This window comes from Electrophorus electricus, chromosome 6, assembly GCF_013358815.1.
Source record: "Electrophorus electricus isolate fEleEle1 chromosome 6, fEleEle1.pri, whole genome shotgun sequence".
NCBI lineage: Eukaryota > Metazoa > Chordata > Actinopteri > Gymnotiformes > Gymnotidae > Electrophorus > Electrophorus electricus.
This window is the reverse complement of record NC_049540.1, coordinates 6,051,434-6,068,763: the sequence shown is the minus strand read 5'-3', so window position 1 is coordinate 6,068,763 and position 17,330 is coordinate 6,051,434. Positions and strand designations below refer to the sequence as shown.

At 43.9% G+C, this 17,330-nt stretch overlaps 1 protein-coding gene across 3 annotated transcripts in view; it reads left to right on the top strand.

Annotated features, from left to right (window-relative positions):
• Positions 1-17,330, top strand: part of specc1 (sperm antigen with calponin homology and coiled-coil domains 1) — a 70,995-nt gene that overhangs the window by 5,994 nt on the left and 47,671 nt on the right. For 2 of the 3 annotated variants that reach the window (XM_027004298.2, XM_027004299.2), the window contains exons 2-3: positions 11,602-11,815; positions 12,629-12,764. In XM_027004298.2, the coding sequence (XP_026860099.2) occupies positions 11,636-11,815; positions 12,629-12,764 (316 nt within the window). In that variant the 5' untranslated portion in view covers positions 11,602-11,635. Of the gene's footprint in view, positions 1-6,603; positions 6,627-11,601; positions 11,816-12,628; positions 12,765-17,330 lie in introns of those variants that run through there. The other variant, XM_027004301.2, reaches the window with a different exon arrangement.

Genomic DNA, 17,330 nt, shown 5'->3' with positions numbered 1-17,330 from the left:
TAGGGATTTGGACTGGTACAAATTGATGAGGCACAGCGGTGTTACTGGGGGTTTTATATGCCAGTATTACAGCTGGATTGGGAGTCCACCACCCAAAACTATCTAGCTAGTAGGTCTCACAGGATAGAAGCATCTGCCAAAAGTGTAACTATAAATACATCATGCAGGAGAAAGAGTCCAGCTAGTCTGTAGTCACAAAATATTTAATTTGCATGGACTTAAAAGAATATAATAAACCACTTATTAGAATTTTGACATTGATACCAATCTGCTGTTTTCATTCAAAAACACTATGCAGCTGTGGTTCACTTGCATGGGTGAAACATTTTTTCTATGTGAGATTAGTATACTTTATGATGTATCCTATTTTTGCAGATCATGCATGGACATGACAAATAAAATTTAGTTGGTTCTCAGCTTGTCTGTACTCACTCCGAGCGCATGCACACACACGCACGAATGCACACACACGCACACTCATTCACTCACACACATACGCACGCATGCGCGCACACTCACACACTCACACACACACTCACACTCACACACACGCACTCTCACACACACACTCACACACACACTCTGTATCTCTGTTCAGTATGGCTGCCTAACTGACTCCCTAAATTTACACTACATTTCATCTGCATTTTTGTTCTTATTACTGAATGCAACTGGAATTCCACATCAACCTAAAACTGACCTTTAAATGTTTGTGAATTTCAGTGATAAATTGCTGTTCTACCCGCTACACATCCCACACACACCAGCCACTAAGCAAGCGCACAGAGAGAGGCTACCTGTACTACCCGCCTCTCTTCACTCGACCTCTGGTTAAAACCAATAGAAATGTAATCTGATCATTATTATAGTTTTGATTGATTGCTGTTTTGTCTTGTTTGTGTTAATGTGTAGTAAACTCCACAGCTGTGCATAAACTGTGCTCATACTGGCTGTTCTCATGTGACCTGCTCAAACTAACCTGGCTGTTCTCATGTGATCTGCTCAAACTAACCCAGCTGTTCTCACATAACCTGCTCAAACTAAACTGGCTGTTGTCATGTGACCTGCCATGTGCTGTTTCAACACACTGCTGTGCTGTTTTCAGGCTGGATTTCCTTAAATATTTTTCTCCTGATATCCAATTCTGCATTTTTTGCCAACACCAGCCCGATTATGATACATGGTATTGGACTGGTGCCATCTCTTGTATTTATCAGAATGTTATACCCTGAAGTTTTTTTTTTTTAATCTAGGAAAAAATCTAGATAGCAAGGCCATGCAGTTTAATTTAACTCTAAGATAAAATTATTTTCCGTAGTTGTGGTCAGCAAAGCCTGGTTTGTGAGTGTTAGGTTATTTCTCCTGAAATTTTGGGTAACGTTATACACTGGAGTCAGACACTTGCGGATGTGAAAATAGAGGGTTTTAATATAAAAAATATAAAGCCAGAGTCAAAAACAAGCTAGAGTCAAAAGCCAGAGCGAGCATCTACAACACATGGAGATAAGACAAAGTCGTAATCGTGAAAACAGTCCAAAATAAACCAAACCGGGCATCAAGCCTTCAAACAACCAAACCCGAAAGGGATAAGGCAAAAAGTGATAGCCAGGGAACAGGCTAGACCGTACGCAGGCAGACCGAAAGAACAGCAGACAGGACGAACGCTCAGCATGCGTGGAAATAGCATGGCAAAGGACAAGAGCCAACACACGAGGAGGACATGTGCCACAGTGAAAGAGCTTAAGAATCTCCACGTCATCCACCTCTCTCCTATCCCGCACATAAACCATTGAGCCCTTTACTTGGCCTAGCTTCCTTCACGCAAAGTGTTTTCTTGGCACGAATTTTGTAGAACAATAGTGCAGTGCCCGTGGTGTGTCGCTTAGCCCTCATTTGATCCCGCACTGATTTGCACCCCTTTCAAACTCCACACTTGATCAGAGGGTATTCCGGGTGAGCTGTCCCCACAGGGAAGCAGGACGTGTGGGATTTAAACGCATCCTGTTCAGCTTTACGGGCCCAGACTTTGCACTTCACACACCAGCAAGCTGCAGTGGAGACACACATGCATGCAGAGAAATACCAGGTGCAGCGCAGATGGCCAAGGCCTGCTGACGTGGTGGAGCATTCACTTGGCAGCCTCCTGAGCTTTCTGCTTTCCCACTACTATTAGTAGTACTAGTAATGTGAAGCAATCCACTCCTGCCTTCACTGGGATGGTTCCTGTTTGCTTGCTTGCTTGTTTGTTTCTTTGTATTTGGACAGATGTCACTTCTGTCTGCCTCTCTTAGCAACTTGGTCAATGCTAAAGTTTTGTAAGAAAAGCCTCAGGTAGCCTCTATGCCTGTGACCCGGCTAAGTCTGCGCCGCAACCCCGTCACTGTGTGATCTGACAGGGATTAGGATCTTGAGGTTTCTGGAAGAATTTGGAATGACTGTTGTGGTTGTTAGACTTTGTACCATGTTTCCACAGGAGTTTGCAGCATAATGTGACCCGAATCCTTCGCAGCATCTCCTTTTATAGGCAGTCAGAACGTTCCAGTAGGATATGACCGAACCAACGGGAGTGAAGCTGTTCTATTCTAAAATGAGCCACACGTGAGACTCCCAATACGTGAGGTGTGGGAGAGGGACTTGGAGACTCGGCTATGGATCAAGAAAAGTCAGCTAAAAGCTCTTGTTGTCCTGTCACATTGTTAGAATTACATCTTTGATTGACAAGACCATCGTTACTAAACATTCCTACTGAAGAAAAGGGCACAGCATATCAGCTCTCGGCGTCTTTAAGCCATAAAGTAACAGTATTCATTCTTTTTAAAAAATGGTGTTTGACTGGTTCCTCTGCACTGCATATATCTAGTATGGACTAGTGGCACTGAGCATGCGGCGGCGCTGTCCGTGGGGCTGGTATGACCTTATTCACCATGGTGTCTTGGAGACGGGTGGAGCTGGGACGCCAGACCTAACTGAGCCTTCCGGACATGCCATTGGCTTAATTCAGTGAGACACAGACGAAGGGAGGTGCCTACCTGATCACACCTGTGAAGAGCTTGTATGAAGCTCTTGTATGGTTTGGCGGAAGATAACGGAAATGACAATCTCATGGTAGCTAGTGGCTAGCACGTGATTCATTTGGGATGGCAGTATGCTAACTTTGCACTAAATTTCTTGACTGTATGAATTATTAACCCTAACCCTGCGGTTAAGTACGTCAGTTTATTTGGCAGATTTCTAATTACAGGAGGTTAAACCTACATTTCATTCACAAAAGAGGCTTTCTGAAGTAGTTCTTAATCGTGTAAATTCTTTGTTCAGCATTATTTCTTCATGAGGTTCAACGCGTTTATAGGTGTGTTCAGATTGTATGTCTATGGTATTTCTAATGCAGCTCACGGTGCCTCACAGCAGCCTAATGCTTTATAACGTGTCACGATGAAAGCAAAGCACTCTTCCCTACACAAGCACAACCACTGACTTCAGAAACATGAGTTCAGTTTTGGCACACAACTGTTGGCCGAGTGGTTTTGTGGTAATGTCGAGTAACCATCACAGTTTTTCTTAAAGCCCACTGAGCAATCACGGTGGGAGGAAGGGTAACCGGCACAGGTCTGTTATTGAGAAGCTGATTGTGGGAGCGTAGGTTTTAAAGTAGGACGTGGTCAGATGTTAAAGTAGTGTGCTTCAGTAACAGGACCTGCCTCTATAGTCTTGATGACTTGAGCCACCCACCCCTCTGGGCTCCGAGCCACAGCTGCTGGAGACGAGGCAGACACAGGAGAAGAGGAACACGAACGACCGCTCTCAGCCTGACTAGCGAAGCACTAATCTGTTTGTCTTTCAGAGCGCTGGCCTGTGTCACGGTGCAGAATTTCAAAGAGATGCTATTGTTCACCTGTCATGTGGGAAACATTCTTGGGCCAGGAGCCATAACTGGGAAATGGATTGAAATTCAGGATAGATTTGGAGCTTGCTAGTTCTACCAGTCTGTTTTATCCAAGAACGGGGTGAGAAGGAATCTACTTTGCGCAACACTTGACGCAAAACCTTCTGGCCCAAGAATGATGATGTGAGGGTGGGCGGTCTCCGTGATGGGTTACTCCACTCAGGACTGCGAATTCTCTTTCATGGCATGGATCACAGTAGGATTCCATTGTCTGTAGGATTTTGGAGTTGAAATGGCCCCTTGAAGATAGCCTATCACATGCTCTGGAGAACAGAGCACTTCTCCCAGTCTGCAGTCCTTACCATTTGTGTCTCAACTTTGATGTCTCACGCATGTGCGGGTTTGTGACGTGTAACCTCTCTAGTGGCACACATTAAAGGCAGTGTGGCGTAGTCATCTCAGTGTAATTGTTTTTTGTGGTGCTGTGTGAATAGTGGGTTCAAGAAAATCCACACACCCAAAGGTTTACACATGCAGAAGAGTTCAGGCTCATTTTCCTTTCTAATTTTTTCACACCACCCAGTCAGGCCATAAAACAACCAACTAACCACACTTTAGAAAATAACCTACATTCTGCATTTTTACAGGCAGGCCAAATGACCATCCTTTAAAAAAAAAATAATTGTAGCCAATATGAGGCATAGATACACCGACAACTTGCATATGGGGAAACCAGCTAGCCTGGGCCATTAAAACCCTGTCCGATGCCTGCCAGCCTCTCTCGTGTTTCCATGGTACCACAGGTGGCCATATCAGAAGTCCTGTGTATGGACTGGCTGGGACCCAGGGCACTCTGCATTATTCACACCGTTGCACTGCACTGTCCCTGCAGGGTGCCATGTGGGACATCGCTGCTTAGCAAGCCTTTTCCACCATGAGCGCCAGCCCTCGCAGCACATAGCCGACAGCCAACTGTCCACGGTTCAGGGCTGGAGCCCAGCGGAGAGCTTCCAACGGCTTTTGATGTGGGGCAGAACAGAACAACCACGGCATCCACTGCTGGACATCACATTTCTGCCACATGTTTGACCCCCGTGTTAGAATTAGCTTATGTTTTTGAATTTAAAGTACTTTTTTACTTTGTTGAGTTTGGGAAAATGTCCTAGACCGGCCGCTAATAAAATAAAAATTAAAATGTATTCCTCTTAACTGAGGTCACAGGTTTAGGCTAAGTTGTGACAGTTAATTGCCACTTTCCTGTTTCATACTCCGTGTGAAAAATAACAGGTAGAATATCAGATCTGAAATCTTTGTGTGTGTGTGTGTGTGTGTAAGCAGGATGTAGCTCGTAAAGCTCTCTAAACCTCTCCCCCGTTAGTGCAGGTTGGAGAAACAGCAGCTGGGGCGTGGTCAGTCTGGGTTCCCTGTTTGCCATCAACCACAAACCGCTTTTCACTTGCACTCGAAAAATGCTGCACTTTTAAAGGTCCTTTTGTTTAATTCTCCCTCACTCCCTCTCACCCCCTTCCTCTTCCTCTTTTTACACTGTCGTGCGTAGCATTGTCTTTGGCATGGCACTGGGTACAAGAAGGAGGAACGGTAGCTTCTGTATGCCTTCACTGCGTTTACTCCTGTATGCTTTACACAAACACCCACTCTGTCAGGTGGGTTCAGAGCAGGACACATTGAAACAAAGCACACTCATATAACCCAGTCCATCTTCCAAAAGCCACATATGGCTTCTCACAGATCACAAATGCGAGACAAGAATCACAAGTAAGTACACAAGTTCTTTAACGATGTTAAGCAAGGGAGCAGTCAGAGGGTAAATCAAATGACTGAGCAGGAGTTTGGAGAAGGTGGCAGAAAAGCCTTATATAAAGGGTTATTAATGGCTTGAATGGTGAATGAAATTGTGTGCACTAGTAACGGCACCTTTATATCTAGCAGCACCTAGCTATAATAGAGGAATTTTCCCTATGGCTAGTCTCTGTCTACTCTCTCTATCTGTGTGTCTCTGCCTCTTCGCTCACTGTCTTTTTGGTGGAACGTGCCGGCAGGCTTGTTGCTTCTGTGCAGCAGAGGCTCGTGGCTGCCGGAGTGTGCTGTCGAGCTGGCCTGATGCTGAGGTCTGCGCAGCTACAATGAGAGGAGGCAGCGTGCACATGTGTCTGTTTCAGCTTTGATTTTATGACTCTGTCGCTCTCCTGGTCAAGCGAAGACTTACTCTTTAGTTGGAATATAATGCCATTGTGCAGGTTTGGATATATATTTAAAAGACTTCTTTGTGTCCGTGTGTCTGTGTGTGTCTGTGTGTGTCTGTGTGTGTGTGTGTGTGTGTGTGTGTGTGTGTTGGCCTTTTTCCGTTGCACAGTTAGTGGTCTGTTTATTAGGAGTTAGAACACCTCAACTTCCCTGGCTCTACTTTCACTTCCTTTAGTCATCTGTAGAAACAAGACAAGAACAAGTTATGACATTGTTTTACATCTTTAATGTTTGCTGATTTCTTTAGTTGCTTTGAAATTCGTAGGCCTGAAGAAGGCTTTATGAATGGAGCCGTCGATGCAACTCAACTGTGTGTTCATACTTTTTCTGTATTTTGTTGTGCAGAAGTCGTGACGGGCTTCCTCCCTCTCTTCCTTAAAAACACTAACAGGAAGCCGATAGCTAGTACTTCAGATGAGTCTCGCTCGCACCCTATTAGGAAGCAAAGGATTGATCTTGAATCTCATTTACATTTATGGTAGGCTTCTTGGACTTTCTGCTTTGAAAATGACACTAAATGTCTTATGCATCGTTATGTCTAATCCTGAGGCAGATCTTTATATATATATATATATTGGCCTGAGTTTGGTCTCTGCTCTCTGGGTGGATGGGGTTGCATGCTTTGACCTTTTTTCAGAGAAGGAAATGTCACATTGCACCTGGTTTGAATCAGATGTGGCTTGACAGATGAGCAGCTCTGACCGGAGGCCTTGCATCCATTGCCTTCTGCGCTCATCAGCAGCGATTGCAGATGCTCCTTACAGCATTATCATGCTGTTAATTTGGCTTCATGGCCTGCTCATATGTCACCTGGCAAGGGAACACCGTCCGGCCAATACAGGGCCTACACAAAAATGATATGACGTTTGGGTTATTGTTGCTGCTGCTACTGTCTGGGATCTGGGAGCTGGGAAATGTTTTGCACAGTAACTATGAATCATGTGATGTGTTTTTCCTACAAATATACATTTTGGCTTGATTATTTTAAAGGGACCTGCACTGTACAAATCTCGTTCTGTAGCCACGCAAAATGTGTCTAGTCTCCTTTAAGAAAGAATGCAATCCCATTTTAAGGTTGATGTCAGCTTGTGGTCATGCTACACCACAAATGAGAGAACCCCTTGTCAGTCTCAGCGCTCCCAGTGCTGTTAGTCCAGCCGTTAGATTGTACTTAGGTAGCAGCCTGAATGCTTTCGCTGGTTTATGGATGAACGTGCACAAATCTGGCAGATGGCAAATCTGTAAATAAATGTATGGTAATGTAGACGATACTGGCCGACGTGTTTCCATGGGAATTATGTTCCTGATTACGCAGCCCATCCCTAGTGTTGACTATAATGTTGAAATATGAAGGATTGTTTCCATTAAGGGTTTGCCATTCTAGGAAAATATGGTTTATAATGAAGTGTCAGCTGTTGTATCACTGTACCATTATAAACATTTAGCCCAGTGTTGTAAATGCTTAATTAAAGCACTGGTGGCATAATTCAGTGCGTTTGTTCATTGAGCCTCCTCCTGTAGATGTTGGCTAAAGATTTTCAAATTGTGAAATCATGTTATCCAAATGTAAAACGTAAAAAAGACTCACCAGTTAGGTAAAGTTGTTGAAACAGTTCCTTGTTGGAGCTGACATTAGAGATGGGTGCCATGGGGGTGGATGACATGGTACAGACAATTAGAAGTGCACGTGATGGTATAGACATGCTTTATATACTGTGCAGGCTTAAATGTGTATAGTTAGATAGGTGGAGTCAGTATTTTATTCAGAAACTATTAGGTAGAATAATAAAGTTGATGGACAAATACTAATATTTGTTTTAGTAGTAATGGAACACAAACTCTGGCCATGAAAACCTGCAACCAGGAAAGTAAATGTCATCAAAGTATAATTGCACATATTTCAAAGAAATCTTAATTTCCAGTGTATGTCCATTTTTTAGAAAAAAAAACTACCAGTGTGATTTGACTGTTGTGTAATTAACTAAAGAATAACACCACATTTTAAGGCATAGTAATTAGAGATCTAAAGTCTAGTTTTTTTTCCTTCATGTTTTTTCCAGCCATTTCTTAAACAAACTCTAAGAATGGTGACGCCCACAGAATGCCATGATGGCCAGACTCTTAATATAGCACAACCGGTCTTTGGAGGCTGCAATTTGTGCTTTTCCTGAGGCATTCGGTTTAACGATGATGTTACATCCATGGCCACTGTGACATCTGCCCTCTGTGTAAAGGGTAATTGCTGAATGAGTTGAGCATATTGCATTTTAAAATCCTTCATATTATCCCAAGAGGAAAGAATTTGAGCAGGTCTGCATTTAGCTATGTGCACAATAATTCCAAGATTCCAGAAGTTTCTTTAAATACTTTTTTGTTGTTGTTGTTGTTGTCATGCTAAGTCAGCTTGGCCTAGCAGTACTAGTGGCTTACATCACAGTTACTGTGATCCATTGAGTGCACTTTTGAATTTTCATGCCTTAAAATTGTAAATTACAAACTCCATCTTTTTTTTTTTCCCCCACCCAGAAGTCTCTATGGCACCTGTACACATTTTCCTAAGTTCCAGCTGGTGAATCTAGTGAAGCGCTTATGCTGATGCTGCCTTTCCATGCCTTGACACACACTGTGCTGTTTTGTTCTTCCATTACCCGTTAGCAGGACACCCACTTGATGAAGTGTGAACTCACCGTCAGAGTGACCAGAGTTCACCATGCAGGTGCCAGGTTTGCCGGGCTGGAGAAGAGAGACTAGCACAGGTCTGCAACACTCGCTGCTCTCGCTAGAAACAGAACTGAGAAGAAGATGGACGTCCAAATGCAGCAAATGAGGATAAAAAAGATTGCTGTGCCCATCCTGTGGAAATACTGATGATTGTCTGCGTGGTAGCTTGCCTTAGAGCAGCTGTGGTCAGAAAACGAGGTGCAGGCCCATTCTTAGCCCTAGTGGACAAATGTGTCACTCTGTTTTATTTAGTGGCTCTCTTGTAGTTGTCGGAACTGGGTCAGTCTTGGTGACTGGCCTGGTTTCTCCAGATAATATAAAGGCGGTCTTTGACCGCACAGAGCAGGGTGCAGTCATATATAGAGAAATGTGTGCTGTAATCCGATGGGAGCCTGAAGTGGAGCCACGTGTCTCCTCAACAGTCACACTAACATGGTCGCTGTGATATAGGGAAGTCTGTGTGTGTGTGTGTGTCCTTTTAATTTGGTTTTTTTTTTTCTGAAAGAAAAATTTAATTTGTACATTTTGAGCATCTTTCCATGCATCCGTTGCCAAGAATCTTGACAGGAGCCTTTGCGCAAAATCTGTTCTGCATGTTAGAAGTGTTAAATGAGGGGTGAAGATTTGTGGTCATTTCAGCAGTTTTCTGTGTGCTGCTGTCAGTCATACTTTGTGGATTCTAAACACAGAGGATGCAGTGTGTGTGTCGCAGGCTGAGGAGTAATTGAGAGTGTCATTAAATAAGATCATGTTTGTGTTTGATTGATTCAGAGTGTGTGTGGTAAGCATATATCAGTGCGGATGAATGAGGACAAGGAACTTTCTATCAATGGAAAATATGCCCCATATACAATTAGTTTTTCTTAAAAAATGTTCTTCTAAATATACTGAAGTATACTGAGGTCTATAAGACCTCAGTGGAGGTGAGCTGTGCAGAAATCTTTTACCCCTTCCTTCTATTGCTGTATATAATTCTGCTTAATTACAGAGGCTTGTTAAGAACAGGTTCAGCACGAAACAGAGTCTGAGGGCCTGACCTGAGTCACAATATTTTTACCTTCACAGGCCTCCACAGAGGCATAGAGTGTTGCTGCACACCGCGTTTACCATCGGGGAAAACACCACCTGCAGCGTCCGCTGCTACAGCACCACGGAAATAAAGTTAGGAACGAAGTGAGGAGGTGACGGAGGTTCTGAATTACAGCAACCTCTGACCGGAGGCTCCCCCTAGTGCTGGTCCGTGGTAGTGCAGCGTGCCTCTCCCACACCCTCAGTCTGCAGGCGCGGGCCATTAACTGCATGTGAACCTTTGCGCTCCACCGTGACTGAGATGTATGTGAGCAGCCCACCAGGGCTGCCTGGAGGCCCAGGGCTATGGCAAGCTGCAGAGAGCGCTCAAGCGTGCCCTCTCCCTCCCTCTCTTTCTCTCTCCGCCCCTCCATCTCTCCCTCCCTCCCTCACTCTTTCTACCCCTCTTTCTCTCTCCCTCTCTCAGTCGACTCCTCTTGCGTCGCCTCCACTAAGTGCATTAATACGCCCCGCGTTCACATTGCATGTCTGAGTGTTTCTGGATTGCTGTTGTGAGGAGTTACAGCTAAAGTCACAGCTCGACTTATTACCACTAGACAATTCAGTGACTTGGATGACAGGTAGTGGATGACTTGTAATGGGAAGGTTGCTGGTTCAAGTCCCACCACTCCCAAGTTGCCACTGGTGGGCCCCTGAGCAAGACCCTTAACCCTCAGTTGCTCCAGTTGTACTCAGTCATATTTGTAAGTCGCTTTGGATAAAAGCGTCAGCTAAATGCCGTAAATGTAATAATGGAAATCTAGGACTGTCATGCGTTCCTCCCTATATTCTAAAAGTCAGTTGCACTTACATGACTTTGCTGTGGAACCAGACTTGTAAGAGTGCTCAGGTGTGAGTCTTTGCCAGTTGGAGTGAACCAGATGGTACTGATGTGAAAAGGGCACTCTTACTCTTCAATGCTTATACACCCTGATGGTAAGGGTGTAAGTCCTAGTGGTTGTGTGACACAACATGTGGTAACAGTGTTTTGCCAGAACAGCTGGTATTTCACCTTAAATGTTTTGAGACTACTTAGGGCTTGAGATTTCTTGACCAGGGTTCAGGTGTCACTGCTCCAAAGTAACACAGTCAAACCCTGTCATCTTTTACTGAGTCACTCATATTATGTTCACTAATATTATGCCTTTTCACTTCTTTCCGAGGATGAATCTAATCAATCAACTCAAAGTTTATTAGTCACATACATAGTTATGCACAGTTATGGCAGTGAAATGCCCTTGGTGACTGCTCCGCCCTTAACCGAGGGGAGATGCGGGAAAGTATATAGATGAGGGAAATGTAGTTGTAAAGGAAGAACAATAAAGTCTATTGTTTGTCTGGGGAGAAACTAGATACATGTGACTGTGGATAAATAAATATGTCCAGATAAATAAACGAATCTATAGGGAATGAATAAACACGAATATGATTATCTAGGTTACAGTGCTTATATTCAGACTATAATGTCAATGTCTTTTTCTCCCTCTGTCTTCCCTTATCACGCCTGCTCCCCAACTTCTGCTGTTAAGTCACCCAGATGGAATTGCATCGTCTGCCGAGGCAGTTCTGTGTTTCTGACATATCACTTTGGACACGTCTTCTTGTCCCGAGCTCAGGCTAACATGTTCATCTGTGTCTGCGGCTTCTGTCTCTGCTATCCGCAGCGTTGCTAAGGAGGCCGACTGATCGGACGCAGCCATGCTGAAAGGGGGCACCGCCAAGGCGGCACAGCCCAAGCTGGGAGCCCCGGAGCGGGTCCGCCTGCCTCCCTCCCTCTCCCACGCCTCCAACGCCACCTCCACCTCCATCAGCAGCTCCATGGGCATGAAGACCTCACGCTCCTCCAGCACCATTGCCTCGGACCTGCGCCTCAGCCGGGTGAGAGCCTCGGGCAGCCCTGCAGCCAGGGACCAGCGCCTCGATGAACTAGACGTGGCTGACTTATGACTGGATTCTGACATAAACAGGAAACAGTATACCCTGCTGAGAACAGAAAACCAGCACTTTGTCAATGAGAGGACCTAACTGGTCAGTTGGTGGACCAGCTCAGGGAGAAAGGACAGACCAAAAAAAACCCAAAATTAAATACTGGGAAAGGCAGCAGAGCGAAGGATGTTGTGGAGTGTACTGAGGCCAGTTCATCAGCGCATAGTGTGAGATTAGTCTCCTTCAGCTTTACAGGAAGACACATTACTCTCCTTCAGTGTCATGGATCTACAGTCTAGTCTGGCAAATGGCTGCAATTAGCCTGTCCTCGAGGACGTCTTCCAAAGCTCACCAAGCAGCAGTTATAACAGAGAGACCCCATATTTATGAGCAGAAATGGGTCACAGTTTGAACAAATACGGTGTGATCATAACACAAGTACATAGTTACACATTGCTTTTGTTAGAACTTACGTTAGGACAAAACCTCACCTGTGGAAGCTTGGCATCGCTACGGTGATATTGCTGTGTCATATGATGGTCGTATTAGATGTACCTGGGCTTCCTCAGAGCACTGCCAGTGCAGTCCTGTAACAGAAGCAGCTGTGCTGATACGGCAATGAGCAGCAATGCATGTCATCTGTAGGACGCTTTAGCTCAGACGGTTTGGTCTGGAGCCACTGCAGTCATGCTCTAGAGTCTGCTCAGTGCTGCTCTGGTGAAAAGTTATAAGGTGTGTGTGTGTGTGTTTTGCGTTTATGTATAGCTGAAGCGGGCGAGCAGCGATGACGCTCTGGCTAAGCCTGCTCTGGGAGCAGTAGCTGCCGCGTCTCGGATGAAGAAGACTGTGACTACCGGAGCCATCTCGGAGCTGGCAGACAACCGGCCGCGCGGCCTCGCAGGTACACTCAGAAACTCCCAGAGCGCCAAGTCAATGCACACAGTCGTACAGACCCACACGCAAACACACACATGCATGAGAGTTTAGAACAGATCAAGGCATCATGCACATTTACTATGGAGCTTCACTAAAGGCCACATGGATCCTTACCCAGAGGACTTCCTGCTTCCTGTCCTCTGTTGCGTTGACTTGCTCAGACATTTAGCTCTGTAAATCTCTCCAATCGTTTTTCTGTGAATAGTACTGTGAGTAGCAACCATGATTTTTTGCATTGTCGTCATGCCGGACTCTTTACCTAAAATATATCCTTCCCTTTCCCCAGTATGAATCAGAAGGTAGCAGCAAGTCTCAGTAGTCTCTTTTATCTCACAAACATTGCAGTGGGCAAACGTCAGCTGAGTTTCATTAATGTCACTCCACCCTTTGAAGCTGTGTGACCATACACTGTTTTTTCTGTTTACAGTTCCATGTATTTTTCTATGAACTCTTTATAAAACCTTTCCCATGACCTCTCAAATGCTAAAGAAGGGTTGGGGCAGAAGACAACTTCAGTTGTTCACCACTAGAGGGACTCGCCTCCTCATTCTTGTCGGTTAGAGCTCAGATTTTTGTGCCATTTCTGTATTTTGTCCTTCAAAGTCCTTTTCAGTGTGCTGTCCAACACGGGCGAGTGAGAAGGTCTGTTTGTGCTGATGAACTTTGTCTTTGAGCGATCTTTGTTGCCACAGTACAGTCTGTGTTGACATTGTTTCCAGTGTTAGCTCACAGGGACAAGCAGGGACAGCAACACTTTCATAACTTGCTTTGTTTACCCGAAAGGAGAGATTCTCCCGACACTTGCAGAGCCCACTGTAAATTCAGAAAGAAAGCGCACGCACATGTTTGTGGCTTGTATGAATCCCCACACTTCTGTGCGTGAGCTCTCCTGCTTGTGTGTGTTTGTTTCATAGCGCTCACGGTGCAGATTAGGGCCACTGCAGGGCGATGAAGAAGAAGGCTATGAAGGGTGCATTTTTCTCCGGGTAAAACTGCTGAGTGCTGAAATAACACTCATATTGGTGACTACTCCATCACTGTGACAGGCTATCATCTTCCTCCTCACACAGAATAAAGTCCCACATTCATCAAATTAGAAGCATGTAGCTCTCCTTTGCCCAATATTTCCGCGCAGCTAGCATGTCAGTTAGGTTGACTTGTGTGTCATGACAAGCCTGTATTTAAGCTTGTGTGTGTGTGTGTGTGCACTTGAAACTCTTTGGTATTATTAGTGACAGCATCTGTGTTTTGGTAAAATAAGAGGACCTATACCAGCTGATGTCAAGATGTCTGTTTTTACATCAGAAAGGATTGTATTTGTAAATGGAAGGACTGTGTGCAGAACATCTCTTATGAAAGCAGTTTTTAAAAAAAGCCAAGCCAGTTAGGTATTGAGTTTAGGAATTGAGTTTACATTATGTTCACATGTGCTGTGGCATTGTGTCTATTGTCATAGGTTCATCATCTCTATGTGTGTGCATGTGTGTGTTGCACCTTTGTGTGTAAATGCGTGGTCCATGTGCGTGTTTAGGTGCGGCAGTAAGAAAGCGGATGACGTGACAGTATTGTATGACCTCACATGGAGAAAGAATGAAAGAATGCAGTATACAGTATGCAGTTTGGCTGGGGGGGGGGGGGGGGGTGATGGGTTGAATGCCAAAGCCTGGGTGCAACCGAGCATCACACCCAAATGAGCAGGCACACAATCTCACACTCCTTAGCAGTCATGGGCAACAGTTTGTTTTGTTTTTATGTCTGGTGATGATTTTGCTAACTGGCCTGTTTCCTTCAGCTCAGCTGAAGAATTTAAAGCCATTGCTCAGTATAATTAAATGACGAGTATCACAGGGTAGAAACCTAAAGAATACTGTGTCAGCATTTATATTCCATTTTTCCTTTGAACCCAGTTCAAATGAACAGTAATTACTGTTTGTTCTGCTGTTTAAACGCATTATTTGTCAAGGGCTTCTTGTTCTAGAAACACATGATTACTTTATAGTTTTGTATATTACATTATGACTTCATAGCATGTCATTCATTTGTTTTTTGCTCAATTTGTGTTATTGGTCAAGTGTGTACTCAGCTTATTTAACACCTGCAGACAATATATGGAAGGTTTGTGCAAATTGTGAACAAAACAACTTGTTTGTGGGTCGTGCCGTGTAGATTAGGCTGACTGATTTCGAGCCAGTAAAAGCTATGGCTGTCCTCAGCTTTGAGATCAAGCCAGTCTCCTACAGCCTGGTCATTTTTCTGCCACAAGTGATTTTCAGGCTTTCGCCTTGCGGAAGCAGATGAATTCTCCAGTAAACCGTATGCAGTTTTCTTCCTAAGAACTCATAGGCCATGCTCGTTTATGAATCTCATAAAATAAATAAGCCTTCTCTACCACATAAATAAAGCGTCTCAGTTTAGACATCCAGAAGTTTACCCTGTGATTGCAAAGATGGTAAACCCTCGGCTGGTCGCTGTATTAGAGCAAAGGAAAATGTATTTCTTTCTTTGAGATGGACGCGCACTATGTTGTTAGAGTGGTCGGGTGCCACATTCCTGTTTTGCTGCCTCTTTTCATTGTATTCAGATATATTGGATACAGAATGTGGTACAAAAACACAGTGAATGGTAAGATGTGTAATGCTATAATTAAACATTGTGATGGATGGTCCTTGCTAACAGAACTGAAACTGAAAGAGTATTTTGAAACCTTTGCGGTCGAATGCTTAGGCTCTTAAAGGTACACCAACAGAAGATGAATTGCCGTTCTCTCTGTTCTCTTCAAAAATAGTGTCTTCCTTTGACCATAGTTCCCAAGCCAGGAAAAGCGGCACATCTTGCACTGGAGGCCCGTTCTGTATTTTTGAAGCACGCTAGTGCATGCCGGCTCCAGGACAGGTCTGACAGCCCAGACTCTGGGCTGGGGGCCCGTACCATCCCTTTTAACACATGACTTCAGCATATGGCCTCCAACCATGCGTGAAGAACAGACAGTCCTGCACGGGCTCCTGTTTCTCACAGCGGCATGCACATCAGGAGGGAGGACCAACTCGCTTCCTTTCACCAGCGCTCGAGAATATCACATCTCACTCTACAAACTTAAATGGAGGGATAATGCTTAAGCAACAGATGCCGCAGTTTTGGGACTGTAAGACTTTAAATGTTAATATGTTAATGTGGTATTTAATAATTTAAAATTATTTAATATTAATTTAATATTGGTATTTAATAATAATTAAATGTTAATATGTTAGTGGTATTTAATAATTTAAAATTATTTAATATTAATTTAATATTGGTATTTAATAATAATTAAATGTTAATATGTTAATGTGGTATTTTGGGAAGAATGTGACATGCTTGATATCATAGTGGAATAACACAGCGTATTCCCGCCCTGAAATGCCAGCCCTTCTGTGGAGAGAACTGCTCCTAAACTGGGAAAGCTGATGGAGAAAGTCAAATAGTAATTTAGTTGTTCACTTAGAAAAACAGGTTCATCAAATGATGACGTGGTGTCGCAAGAAACCTGACGGTGTAGCTCAACAATTGCCCACGTTGCCATATTCCCATGTTAAAAGACACTCATGTGAGCACCATGCATAGAATGTTTCAGCACCGTAGTGTCACATTTAGCACAGGTAATTTCATGTGCTCTCACTAAGCCTGACAGAGTTAACAATGCCTTGTTGAACTAGCTGAGTTAGAGCACTCCTGACAGAGTGCCATCCAGAATGCTTCTCATTTACTGACTGAGCTTATTATTGGTAGGAAATTTGTTGACTGTTTAGTATCCACAGCTATCGCTGCGGATTGGGTATGCATTTCCTTGTCTAATAAAATAGATCTGTTACTCAGATTGCAATATTTGGATCGTCTAGGATGTAAGTGGGTAATAGCACAAATCTTACCATTTGGTATACACATTAAGAATGTATATTCTGAAAATGTTGATATCGTTGCTGATATTAAAGAGCAAAAATTTCAAATAACCTGCAATATCAGACAATATGATCAATATCATTAATATGAATATTTAAATACTGCTTTCTATAAAAATAACCAGTTGATAAACCAGTTGACTTGTAAAGAACTTCTTATAACTGAGGTCAGTGTGAAGGTGAAGCAGCCTCTGACCAGACAGAACACATGGCTTCCAGATCTGTCCTGACGGGACGGATGGCTTCCAGATCTGTCCAGACAGGACGCATGGTATCCAGATCTGTCCAAACAGGACGCATGGTTTCCAGATCTTCATGTGATGGTCACAAAGCAAACCATTATCACCTCTCAGCATGTAACAGTGTGGATCGTTGGTTGTTTATTTGGATCACAGTTGCATTACAGTGTTAATGGATTTTTTCCCCTTTTTAAAGAGGCACTGTAGGTGATTTAATAGTGGGAATTATTCCACCAAAAGGTGGAAAGGAGTTTTATCAGAGGATACTCAAACGGGAATGTAAAAGTGTTGCTTCGGGTGGGATTCCATAGACACCCAGCATTAGTGTTGTGGCCCAATACGCTATAATGAGGTGTG